This window comes from Hippoglossus stenolepis, chromosome 8 (genome assembly GCF_022539355.2).
Source record: "Hippoglossus stenolepis isolate QCI-W04-F060 chromosome 8, HSTE1.2, whole genome shotgun sequence".
NCBI lineage: Eukaryota > Metazoa > Chordata > Actinopteri > Pleuronectiformes > Pleuronectidae > Hippoglossus > Hippoglossus stenolepis.
Window position 1 is genome coordinate 3,047,544 of NC_061490.1, and position 13,335 is coordinate 3,060,878.

Below are 13,335 nucleotides of genomic sequence, written 5' to 3' on the forward strand. Positions count from 1 at the left end.
TTCAAATATTATGGGGAGAACGACACAGCCCAAGTAACCCTCCTATTATAAATCTTTATTTATTAAGTCACATCGATATGGAATGGCACAGCATCTTCACTTTGCCCCCAAATGACTTGAATGTAATGTTAAAAGTCAGTCAACAAAAGCTGCTCCATATATACAAATAATTAAAATGAAAGACAATAGCTTTTGAAAAGTAAAATAATCATTATAAATAGAAAAAAATGTACAAACTATGTTTTCTCCACTTGTATTCCCTTATTTTGTAGTGTACAGGTTGAGGTTTTTCACGAGTGTTGATCAGTTATGAGTTAATCCCCATGTTACTCTGTCCTCTGCCATGTCCTCACGTCTTGATGAGTCCCTCGAGAAAGTCTTTTTCCACCATCTCCTCGATGTTCTGCCGCGCTCGACTCCAGAACACTTTCTGGCTCTCCAGCTTGTGGCCCTCCTTGTGGCCCTGGAAGGAGGAGTTTGCGGGGTTGTGGGTGAAGGCGGGACCTGAGCGGCTGCTGGCCTTGCTGTTGAACACTTGGCTGAGCAGGTTGAAGAACGGCAGCAGCTGCTCCATGCTGCGGATCACGTACAGGGTCAGCATTAGGTGACCCGGCTCCCAGGACAGGGTTCGCGTGGAGCAGTCCTCCTCTGGGTTTTTCTGAGGAAAGAATGAATCAGATAAGAAATGACTGAGGAAGAAAAATGTATGTGCCGTTCTGCAGGTGAAAAATACATTGTCGAGAATAAAGTCATAATATTATGAGATTAGAGTCACAGTTTTAGGCTTTGTGTCATTTTACAGAGACTATCAGAAGATCAACTTGTTGCCTGCGTTTAAAATAGGAATGTGGAGCATCTTGTTAAGTAATACTTACTTAGTAGATGTTTCACAAATAACCAAATACTTCATCTTTTCATAAGTATCATCAGCTTCATATTACCACAAGTTTTGGGAGGAAATGTGTGGTAGTGGTCAACTGGGCTCCAAAATAAAAACAAAAAAAACTTGAAATCCTTTAAAGAGCATTTCCCTGAACACTCTTTTGAAGAGAGAGTCATTTGTTTCCATCCCTTAATAACCTTGTGTAGACAGAGGGAGGATGAGATACCTTCGCCCGTTTCCTCAGCAGCTTGGCCAGTCGGACCACGTAGGGCTTAAACTCCCTCTGATGAGTCCCCTGACGTCTCACTTCCAATCCTGAATCGTCTGAGGCCTCCGGGATAAAGGCCCAGCGGTACCTGTGACGAGACAGATCTCACTCAGATATGACCTTATTATGATCTATTCAACGAACTACCAAAGCATTTAAGGAGCGACAAATTCACATGCCCATTCAAATACCCTCCACATACCGAGAATGGGCATTTTCTACAAATTATCCCGTTTTTTTTCATCCATATCAAATAATGACATGAACACATACACAATCTCCACTTTTGACAAATTATGCCTGTTACTGATTCTCTGACCCGGCCCTATCACATGCAAAGCCTTTAACGACCCATGTTTGTTTGTTGGTACTGACATCTGGAACTGAGGCAGACTCTCAGGAGGAAGAGCCAAGGCCAGGTCCAGGAGCTTGCAGGCAGACAGATAGAGGTTGAGCCAGCGCTGGCTGTTGTAGGAGGTGGAGAAGCCGTTTCCACCAGAGTACGTGGTCTCCAACCCAGCCACTGACGGACCTGATGTCCTAGAGATGGACAGGAGAGGATAAATCATTAGAGGAGCACAGATAGTAGTGATTTGGATATTTATTTGCAGCTAGTTTGCAGTGTCAGCAGATACCTTGATATGTCTTCATCCGCTGTCAGCTCCTGCTCCATCAGTAGAAACACCTGAACCTACAGAAAAACAGTTATGTGTATGTGAGTTGATTTATGTGCGAGTAGGTCAATAAGTGTAGGAGACAGCAAGAACGAAACACATGATGTCACAGTGTGTGACATGTAGCGCTCACCAGTTCAGTGATCATGGTGGGCCACAGGGAGGTGAGGTGTTGAGGTGAAATGCGCAGCAGCAGCACTCTGAAGAACAGGAACACCTGAGCATGGAGGATGGGCACCTGAGGAAGACGCAGGCTCTCCACCAGGCGCTCTGAATGCGCACACAAACACACACACACAAACAAACATTGACACACTCGCTCAATGAAAGTGGTAAAACATGAAGGTTAAAAAGCACCTAAAAGCTTTGTCTCTCAGTATAGACTGTCAACACGTGAATGTATCCTTTAATGGACTCAACACAGTCCATCATGGCTCTGCTCAGACCTGGTATTTACATCTGTCCTGAGAGATCCAATCACAGGTGGACAACACTAGGTTTGTCTGTTCACACTTAGTAATAAAATGTGTCTCCTGTCACCACTTGTGATCAGATCTCACTTCCCCACTCTAAATACAAATTAACAGGTGCGTCATTTCTGTTCACAAAGAACACATGTTGTTTTTAGCCAGTCTGAGTTTACATGTGTGTCCGTCATCTATGTGTTTATGTTTCAAGCAAGAGAGAGAGTGAGAGAGAGCAGGTAGCAGGTCAGAGAATGTCAGCGGAGTAGGTGGCCCAGTACACATTTCCTCTCACACATCTGGAACTGAGGGAGGCTACGGAGTTAGAATGGGTCGTCCACTAACCAGAGGGTTGGTGGTTCAATCCCCAACATAAAGGTGTGCGTGGGTGAATGGCAGAACTGTAAAGCACTTTGAGTGGTCATCAGGACTAGAAAACGAATGCAAACCATTTACACAGTGTACACATGCATCTCAGACCAAATTGGAATGGAATCTAAGTGATCTGATCTCAAGATGCATTTAGGAAGCATTTGAGTGCGTTCAGACTGGATGGATGTTAATACCAGGTCTATAATGGGTCTCTGCTTAACTTTGATTCTGCTTGTTGTGGGAAATGTTCTCCTAAAGCAGAGCTGATAACTGCTGCTCCATATCTCTGTGTTTTGTTGTTCACCTTGTATGTCTGGCAGGTATTTCTGGTACTGGTCCACTTCGCTGCTGTAGATGGTGAAGGCGAGGCGTTTGAGCAGCATGGCCCTCTGCTCCAGCTCTGCGTCTCTGTTGGTGAACAGACTCAGAGAGCTGCTCTGGGCCACAGCAACGCGGGCTGGAGAGGGAAACACACACTCTATTAATCTGTGTGCCAGTCTTTAACCTCTTAATGGGCTATTAACTGTGTCACATATAACAACAACATATATTTGTATCATCTGAATGGACAACAGATTTATTTGGATCTGAAATGCAAGCGCTTGTCTCCGGAAAATATGATTTGCTAAATGCACTTACACTTATTTCTAAATTAAACACTAGTGAAGAATCCTAAGGCTTACTCATGAGGTCTCTGAATGTGGTTTTGTCGTGAGTCATCAGGTGGTCAATGATGGCTCTCCAGCTGAAACACAAGAGAAATGATGATGCATTCATATTCTATAAATACACATGGAAAAAGACACAGCCAGCTTTTATGTCATTAACACATGCCATTACAAAGTTACATTCATAAGAAACTTGGGCGAAATGTTTTTACACTTACACATCATGTACATGTACAATCTATGTCTCTTAAACTGAAAAGGAACACAGACTTGCTTCTTCCTTTGTGCACATATTTTCAAAATACATATTTTATAAATATCTGAGCTTCTTGTGTGACAATGCTTTATAGTTGCATTCATGGGTGAAAAGTAGTGGTGCACCGATGTATCGGCCGTATATCGGTAGCGGCCGATATTCGCCTCGTTTACTGCTATCGGCGTATCGGTAATAAACTTGACTTTCACTGATAACATTGGCCGATATTCATTGGTATGTTTTCTGCAGCCTGCCAATCTGGCATCCAGATTATGGTACACTGACGCCGGGTTTACACCGGGCGCCAGCGCCAAGGAAAGCCAGGCGCCTCCCATCCCCGTTAAACCTTTGTGCGGTTCACATGGGCTGCGATGCGCAGGCCAGCGCCCTTCACCGATGGTTTCGGCGTACGAGGAGCGTATCGCGCCAGGAAACAGACTGAAAAATGATTTTAAACGATATAAATGACATATTTGATATGATATAAATGATCAAATATGCATCCCATACTTTGTATTCCCCTCTGTTGTCCTGGAGTTTTAATTTTCCCAATTTTCCCAATCACATAATTAAATGTCCCCCTCTGCCCATCCACTACAGCCACACAAGCAGTCATATAGATAAAAGAGAGAGAGGGGGCTAAAGGCTTGCTTGGAGAATACGTCATTTACCCCGACACCCGACATTGAACGGGTTACATACAACAACAAGCGGAGAATCACGGGCTGACCGACGCGGAGAAATGCGGGTCCGGTGTGAACAGCCAGGCGGCTGCGCGCTTGAGAATAACGCTGCGCGGCGCAGGGCGGCGCTTCAGCGCCCGGTGTAAACCCGGCGTTACACACCAAGAAGGCCACATGCAAGTAATAAACAAATATCGGTATCGGCTATCGGCTAGATTGTTGTTTTAAATATCGGTATCGGCCAAGAATTTCCATATCGGTGCATCCCTAGTGAAAAGGTTTTCTATGATATTTGATGTGGTGATAAGTCAACTAGTTAAAGCAAGTGATATGGCTGCCTTACACTGTAGAACCTTAGTGAATTATTTTCTTTACCAAAAACATCCTGATACTTTTTGAAGGGTTGAATAGATATACTTTTTTTCCAAGTTGCAAAAATATGGCCCCACTATTTTGAAAAAACATGTCCTGAACTGTGGTCCCTCCATCGTGTTCTGGGTCTACCCAGAGGGGGAAGATGTGAAGGGGTAGCGGTTCTACACTGAGCACCCTCGACATGTCTGAACTCCTCAAGGCAGAGCCCTGCCAAACTCATTCTGGCTGCTTGTGTGACCGACCTCATTCTTTTTGTCACAACAGGTGTTCCAGGTTGCTGCTCCTGTGGTCGACCAGCCAGCTCACAGAATAAACTTGTTTTGAATGGAATTGTATTGAATTGAACTACCCAGAGCTCATGACTATAGGTAAGGGCTGGAACGTAGATCCACTGGTAAGTCGAAAGCTTTATCTTGCGACTCAGCTCCTTCTTCATAATTAATAATAAACTAGACTAACACATGTGCACACACACACTAGCACGCGCACGCACAGTCCAGTTCCCTCTCCTACTCACTGACTGACGCAGGATGAGTCCATCTGGAAGAAGGTGTGGTCCATGAAAAGGTCAAAGGCCTCCTTCTTCCAAGCACGTCGGGTGTATTGGTACCCACTTAGGCTGCTTAACAGTTGGATGCAGGCCCGGTAGCTGGGGGCGTTGTGAGCACTGCCAGGAGAAACAGGAAACATTACGCTTTCATATTCAAAACATGCATGTGATCAGCTCCAACTCATTTTCACACTAAATCCTCCTTAGCAGCTTGATAAGATTATATTTTCTCTTTTCTTGACATTATCTTTATTAAGTGAAATAATAAATCTAAGTTAAAGTCAGAGGATATCTTGATTGTAGCAAAGCTTATCCTCACCTGTGGTTGCGGAGGTAGGGCACTACATAGTGCATGATATTAACCAGCAGCGGGATCACTCTCTCCTTCTCGTCACTGTAGAACACCATGTCCAACAGATGAGCCAGCACCTAGCAAACATATTCAGCAATTCTTATGTCGGTCTTCCCACATATGCTTTAAGTAACCATGGCGACACTGACTGATGTCGTTACAGAATATTATTAGAAAGAAGGCATTAATCACCATATTACTGCACCACCAAAATACATGAGAAATTGCACAGAAACATTTGGATGTATTACCACAAATAAGCCCATTAATCAATAAAGCTGCAAACAGCAGTGAAGCACGTTCCTCCAGCCAGAGTGGAGGAACGTGGTGAGTTATTTCCATTGTTCAGCTCAGCTTGTTCACAGCACAAACACTAAACACACTGATTCATAGGTTTACTTATAATGATTTTCCCAGAAGAGGGGAGGTGGTCGTACATCAAGTGTAAGGAGTTTAAATGGAGTGTGCTGTGTGTCGTTGGGTGAGCCTGGAGCAACAGGCCTAAATGCTGCTGCTTAATGTGAGTGAGAGCGTCTTGCCACACAATCGAGATGAACAATGGAAACAAGTGGCACAACCGCTGATTGATGGCCTGAGAAACAACAGCAGCAAAGGACGGGTTGAGCTGAATCGCAGAGATTTGAGTGTTTTACCTCAGCCAACAGCGTGAGGGCATGAACGCTGTACACTGATGGAGTGAAGCTGGAGGCCTCCATCACTGTGAGCATTAAATCTACAAAAACACACAGACCCAACATTAACAGCAGCAACACAGCAGAGAAGTATTAATACAGCCATGCTGAAACATGCAGACCTGCTGCAGTGTGTAAACACATCCCACATTCCTTTTGGGATGCTTCACTGCATCCTATTCAGATTAACTTCTACACTTGATTTAGCTGGATTCCATTAATCCCTGACATCTCTGGTATAAACATGAAAATGACCCCTCCCTTACCAAAATAGTCTGCCCTAAACACAAATACAAAAACTAGCTTTCTACAACTAGCATCTAATCTAAAAAACTGATCGAATATCTGAGCAGAGACCCTGCTGACAACTCAACCACTGTGAAAGAATCTCAGCCTGTTAGTGTGTCTGTGAGGAATCAGACAGAAACATGTATTTCTGCACAGTGCACACACATTTATATGTAGAAAGAATGTTAATTGCTAAACTAGATTATTATTTAAGGGGCATTTAAACTTGAATTTCATGATTGAGTTATATCTGATTACACTATTAAAGCTCGCAGATCAACCCATCCCCCCAGTTTTACCCTCTTTCTTCACTGGCATCCACAACATTTTAGAATTGTTTTTAAAGTTCTTTTCATTTCTTGCAAGGCACTTAATGATCAGACTCCGTATATAGTGGATCTTTTATCCCGATACAACCCTGCTCCACTTTGAGATCCTCTGGCTAGGGAGCTTTTGATTGTTCTTGATTCTCCACTTATTTCTCATTTTATAACTGAGTTTATATTTGTTCTTATTTTTTTATTTGGGTTTTTACTTAAATTTCCATTAGCACGCCTTCAATATTAGTTTAGTTTTAGTAAGTTAAGTGTGAAACTTGCTAATATACAGTGGAGTTCAAAAGTCTGATACAACTATCTTCAAACGTTTGGACCCCACAGTATACTGTAGCAACATCCACTAATACAGATATGGCTTTTCTACATGCAGTTAGTGAGCATAAGAAACACACCTTCTACGTCAGCTTCCAGGTTTGTCCCATCCACAACGATCTGAGGAGAAGCCTTCACCTCCAGGTTTCTCCTCAACCATGTAGTTTGCTCCAGAGAGGAGCCTGCAATCGTCCCGATGGCCTCCACAACTTTATGGGTCACGTCCTGAGTACACAAAGAATATTCAGTATGTTAGTAAGGAGCATGTCCATACCGGTGTTCCTTACTGTAATTCACTCTATAATCCTGCGCAACTGTCTAGTGTCAAACTAAATCAGACCTTCAACTTGGCATTAGAGGCGAAAAAAGTGTCATCTTATGACAATAAAGTAAACAATTAAGAATAAAACTTGTTTTAACCATCATAGCATAGTCACCCTACTGGCCAGACATTTGATATGATCTAATGGAAACCTCCAACACCTCTTTCACACTTTCTATGGATAAGGGAAGCATATATATATATATTATGAAGTATATGTTGTAGTTTTGCCTTTTGCTCACCATTTTACTGATCAAATATTTTTGTTCTTTGTATTTCTGTACTGTTTGATAAATGAATTAACAGATTCTAGGGGGAAAAAAGAACTAAACTGGTTGGAAATTGGTTAAATTAATTACCTGCAGCTCCCTCTGGTCCTTCTTGTTCTCCAGATTGGGGTTCTTCAAAATGAACTCATTCAGAACTCTAGAGAAAGAAAGACAAAAAGAAAGCCATGTTAAACCAGTTAAAATCTAGGTGTGAGCTACACAATAATCACAGGATTCACAATACGACACACAATAGTACAGCTGATTCCTCAGAGGTTGTGAGGATTTAACGACACCTTTACAACAAATAAAATGACAGAAATAGGAGAAACGAACCCCAGTATAAGAAACTGTCCAGGGGCAGGAAGACCCAACTGTACAGAGTCCTTCAGCAGGGCCAGCAGAGACGGCCAGCTGTCCACTAAACTGGACACAGGGATCCTACAACAAAAACAAGCAAGAACACAAGGTGATAACTGAAGAGGTTAAACAACTCGACACAAATAGAACTTTATGAAGGTTAAATGGATTTGAACAATATGAGCAGTTAAATAACAGGGATAAGTCTATTATAGTCTAATGTTCTGAAGCAGTGGACTCACCTCTGGACGTAGGCAAAGAAGAACTGCAGCATGCAGACCTCTAAAGAGAGATGCTTCTGTGGGTAGAGTAATGACATAGTGATTGACCAGGAACAAGGTGAAATTAAATAGACTTCAAGAGATTCAAGAAAACAAACAAAATCACAATGTTCCTAAACTTGTGTAATTGAAATATATTTAATTCTTTAGTTAAAACTCAAAAACTTCTGTTGCAGTTGTGCAAACAGTGACATTTGTGTTGTGGTTATACAGAAAGATCTTACAGCTCTGCAGGGTCTTTTGTTGAAGAGACAGGTGATGAAGATCAAACTTTTTGAGCCACAGAACAAATGACAGCAGCAAAAAACAGAAACACAAACCTTGTCCTTTGCGATGGCAGGTGGCTGTTTCAGAACCTCTTTGACTGTCTGCATGACTGTTTCCGTGCGCATAGCACTCACTGAGCGAACCAGCTCAACCAGCAGCAGCTGCTCTTCACTGGCTACAGGGATCACCTGAAAGACGTCGTATGAATGGTTTAAATGCAGTTTACTAACTTCACTCAAACTAAAACACGATACGGCGCAAATATAAAATCTGAATATCATGTTGCACAGTATGTGTACTGCATTTTTGATGATAACTACTGATTACATCCGAGACAAGACAGATCCAAATCCACCACTGGAACATTTTGAAGACATCTCTTAAAACCAAGCTTGTGTAAGGATGGTATGAAGAGAGTTACATTTTAACATGTTGGCAAAACTGTCTATTCTTGAAGTGCACTACACAAGACTACACAAGAAAATAAACAAAAGCCAGGATTATGTTGTTTTGTTGAGCATAGTTTGAGAGCAGGACTTTTTTAATGCTCTCACTCAAAAGCCTGCACTTGCACTCAAATAGCCGCTGCTCATGCTTTGACTGTGCGCTTGCAAGGTTATGAGAAATAAAACTGTCCCGACCCTGTTATGGGTGTGTTAGCGTTACATCTTTAAGAATCCTATAGGGGAATGTGTGAACCCGGTTAAAGTAACCACCTGTACGGGACTCTCAAAGTAAAGCAAACATACTCACAAAAAGGGTGGGACAATTTAATTTGTCATCACTACACCTGGCATTCTATTAGTTGGGGAATATTGACTTGTAGCACCAACAAATCCAAGTGCAGAAGAAAATATCCCACAGTTAAGCCTAGAGTTTGACCACAAGCGGAGCAAATCGAAGCACAAGCAGGGGCTATATGAGTGTGAATACAGGACTTTGAGTGAAAGCATTACAAAATCGTATTTATCTCATTAAGTCCTGCTCTCAAACTGAAAGACCAAACTCTTGAATACAGATAAAAAAAAACTAAATTCAAACAGTGTCAACTTTAAAAAGGGATTGACATTTTTTTTTTCATTGCTACAACTCCCACCTTATTTCTGACTGGAGTCTTGACCTGTTTCCTCTCGTTCCAAACGTAGGCAATTGCTGCCATGAAGTGAGCACCGTGGTTCATTGAGATTGGACCCAGTAGCTCTAAAATTTGCTGACGAAGGTTCTGTAGAGTAAATACAAGTGAGGACCTTAGGTTAGACCTTAACAGCTGATAAGTAACAGTCACAATACTCAACAGGCTTTGCCACCACCAATGACTTGTAAATATCATTGAATGTAAAATGTCAAACTCAGTGTAATATCCTCATACTACTAGGAAGACATTTCATTACATCAAAAACAACCTAACTCCGTGAAGACAAGGATAATAACTGTTTGAGGACAAATACAGAGCCACAACTGCTGGGTAAAAAGCTTTTACTCTCAATAATGAGATGTATGAGTTGCTGTTTTTACTGTTGAGACCAGTAATGCAAGTATGGAGTTATTTGTGTACGCTCTGGGATAGTTTTGTCTTCTGGTGTACACCATTTTCTACAGTAACAGTTACCTAGTCTACAACTGACTGACCTCTGAAGTGCTGCTGACATTTTAAATTATGCCCTTGAACCAAATTTGACTTCATTACATGTGCTAATTGAGTTTTTGTGTTTAGTGGGGTACCTTCGTGGAGCCCAGGTTGATGTTGGAAGCAGAAGCAGCGGAGGCAGCGGCTGGCTTGTCTGAGTTGTCAGCCTGGTGGAGGACACTCCAGAGCAGGGTGACAGACGACATGATGGTGTGCAGGATGGACAGGATACCTGAGCGAGCCTCAGCCAAGTGCTTCTGGTCAACACTCACTTGTAGCTGAGAGGCAGAAAATGCAACAAAACAAAACCCTCTGTAATCATTCAATATTGTAATACACATTTCACCCACACATTTATCAAATAAGGACATAAACATCATGAATTCAGAATTGCTTTACAAAAACAAGTCTATGTACATGTTTAACTTGGTCTGCTATAATAATTTGGTGCACAGCGCCCTCACCTGGTGATATTGGGAAGTGGGATCCAGCAGGCAGTAATGGATGATGGCTGTTATTCCCTCCAGTACTGTCAGAATCAGGTCAGGGGGGATGCAGAGAGCGATCCACTGCGGTCTGGAAGACAGAGGGAGAATATGCAGGTTAATCAATGGAATTTTTGAATACATTTTTGAATATGTCAATACAAAATTTGAAATGTTCCACATAAAGTACAATTGACACATCAGAGAGATGGATGATGTAATTGATGGTCAACAGTGCCATCTGGTGTCCAAACCCTTGCTATGTTATTTTATTGCTTTGTACTTCCTGTAGGATTGTTGTCTGTGATGTAGTATTGATTATAGGTGTCACATCAATACGATCCATGTGGGTGTTTATACCTTATATCAATTATCCCCGTCTCGTAGCGGTACTGCTGAAGAAGGTTGTCCAGGTTCCTGCAAAGCTGGAGAGTGACGGAGGCCACGACCCTCTTCAGCACCCTCCCCATGTATGGCAGTGTGGCTGTTATAAGCCCGATCCACTGTGGATGCATCTTACACGCATGGTGCTGATGGAGTGCCCTGATCACTGCACACAGGAACATTCCCTGCGATGTGATTGGCTGTCCATGCAAGTATTGAAGTGATGTCATGGGCTGCTGAGGGTTGACATGCTCCACTTCCCCGCCGAGAATCTCAAACCCTGCCCCGGCACCGCCTCCCGTCCCTGCAACTCCTGCGCCTCCTCCCACGGGTCCTCCTTCTCCTCCTTCATCGGCTGGCACCAGGACTCTGTGCTCAAGTACGACAAGGCTCTGCAACAGTCTTAACAACTGTGACTGGACAGCGCTACAGCTGTCAATCTGGTCCTCTGACAGGTTGATCACGCTATCCTCAGACAGACCCTCCTCCACTGTGGCCACATTAACACCTGCCACTCGCTGCTCGTGCCATTTCTGAGCGCTGAATATAGAGGACAGCAGGCAATGGAGGACCACCTTTTGAACTTTGCACTTGAAGAGGACATCACTGATGAAACTAGCAAAGCCCTTTGCAGAGCCACCTGTGACTTTGGAAAGCTCGCTGAAGAGGAGAGCTAAGACCTCCACGCTGGTCAGCTGCATGGCTCGGTTTCCTGCCAAGTCCTGAGGGCCTGCCGCCAAGTGGGCAGAGTAATAGCTTCTTAGGAAATAAAGACAAAGCGAGATGATTATCTCCAGGTACATGGCGCTGCGAAATGAGTGGGAGTGGGAGTCCTGGGGGATGGGGCAGTAGAAGTCTTTGCCCATTACAGAGACCCTGTGACGTGCTAGGAGGTTTTGGAGCAGAGAGAGCTGTGGAGTGTAGGTGTTGTTGATGCTGGTGGTGGAGATGGCACTTACAAACCCTGAGGGCGCTGCTTTTAGCATGGCTGCGATGGCTGACAGGGCGTGCAGGGCCCGGGAGGAGTCGTACAGCTGGAGGTAGAGCAGAACATGCTGGTAGAGAGGGTGGATGTTAAAACGAGGCGGGGCAGAGGATGATCTGCGTCCTGTGACACTGACACCCCCAACACTTCCACCAGGGCAGCCACTGGGTGAGCCAGTGTCACTCTCAATCTCTGATACCTCACCTTCCCCACAGCTGTACCAGTTCTCTAGGTCCAGGCTGTCCCCAAAGAAAATACTGGGCGGCCGCAGTTTCTCGGCTTGACTGGCTGCCTTTCTCTGCCTCATCTCCTCTTTCCTCTTGGCCTTCTTGATTTTGGGCTTTGCCCCGGGAGACTTGTCTGCCAGCCTCTCCATGATTTTCCCTTTAAGACTGAGCTGGGTGCTGCTGTGGCTACGTTTGCGGGCCTGAGGGTCATCGACCCGCAGGTTGTGGTCTGGGGTGGCTGGGTCAGAGCTGTCTGGCAACGTGACAATGGAAGGAGAGGAACTATGACGGGTAATACCATCTTTACGTTGCTCCTCTGCCAATATATCAGCCTGTGTGACAGAGAGGAACTCGAGCGTTCCTCCAGCCAGCATCTCCGGCAGAGTCTGGTGGTTGGAGATGGAAAGAGGACCGGCGTCAAGACGGAGACCAGTCGAGGTATCTGAGGAAGTGCTGTCTGTGTCGGTCTGCGGCCAGTTCTCAGGTGGATATGAGACTTCAAGCGATCCCTCATCTGCTAATGTCTGAACCCTGTCGATAAGCTCTTTAATAACAGAGGACACAACAACTTCCACAGAGTCCTCTGACAAGTCATCTGAGGAACCAGGCTGCTGGTCTGAACCATTTACTGTGCTGTTGACACCCTCTGGTTCCTCAAAGCTGCCATTTTCCACTGTTGACGAATGAGAACCACTGGACTCTGAGCTCTGGGCCTCCCCCTGCTGGTCAGCAGGCTGATATGCACCAGCTAGTTGCAAGTTATCACTGCTCAGGCTCAGTAAGGACAGGCTGTCACTCAGCGGGTTCACAGTCAGACAGAACGGCTCCATGTCGCCCATCGCCAGGCTTCGGAGCTCATCTTGTGTAATCCTCTCCCCGTGGAACTGACCGAAGTCTAATGATAGACAGAAAGATTTGTTAACACAAATATAGATATTGTAAAGAAACTAAAT

The 13,335-nt window shown here is 44.1% G+C and overlaps 1 protein-coding gene across 4 annotated transcripts in view; it reads right to left on the reverse strand.

Moving 5' to 3' along the window:
- Positions 1 to 34: 34 nt before the first annotated feature.
- Positions 35 to 13,335, reverse strand: part of dop1a (DOP1 leucine zipper like protein A) — a 32,069-nt gene continuing 18,768 nt past the window's right edge. For 3 of the 4 annotated variants that reach the window (XM_035163703.2, XM_035163704.2, XM_035163702.2), the window contains 19 exons: positions 11,147 to 13,277; positions 10,766 to 10,877; positions 10,397 to 10,579; positions 9,771 to 9,896; positions 8,728 to 8,862; positions 8,369 to 8,424; positions 8,103 to 8,207; positions 7,857 to 7,923; positions 7,256 to 7,400; positions 6,199 to 6,278; positions 5,513 to 5,622; positions 5,161 to 5,310; positions 3,345 to 3,406; positions 2,966 to 3,118; positions 1,959 to 2,095; positions 1,787 to 1,842; positions 1,527 to 1,691; positions 1,110 to 1,239; positions 35 to 658 (listed from right to left, as the gene is read on the reverse strand). In XM_035163703.2, coding sequence (XP_035019594.1) covers positions 350 to 658; positions 1,110 to 1,239; positions 1,527 to 1,691; positions 1,787 to 1,842; positions 1,959 to 2,095; positions 2,966 to 3,118; positions 3,345 to 3,406; positions 5,161 to 5,310; positions 5,513 to 5,622; positions 6,199 to 6,278; positions 7,256 to 7,400; positions 7,857 to 7,923; positions 8,103 to 8,207; positions 8,369 to 8,424; positions 8,728 to 8,862; positions 9,771 to 9,896; positions 10,397 to 10,579; positions 10,766 to 10,877; positions 11,147 to 13,277 — 4,412 coding nt within the window. In that variant the 3' untranslated portion in view covers positions 35 to 349. Of the gene's footprint in view, positions 659 to 1,109; positions 1,240 to 1,526; positions 1,692 to 1,786; positions 1,843 to 1,958; positions 2,096 to 2,965; positions 3,119 to 3,344; positions 3,407 to 5,160; positions 5,311 to 5,512; positions 5,623 to 6,198; positions 6,279 to 7,255; positions 7,401 to 7,856; positions 7,924 to 8,102; positions 8,208 to 8,368; positions 8,425 to 8,727; positions 8,863 to 9,770; positions 9,897 to 10,396; positions 10,580 to 10,765; positions 10,878 to 11,146; positions 13,278 to 13,335 lie in introns of those variants that run through there. The other variant, XR_004697363.2, reaches the window with a different exon arrangement.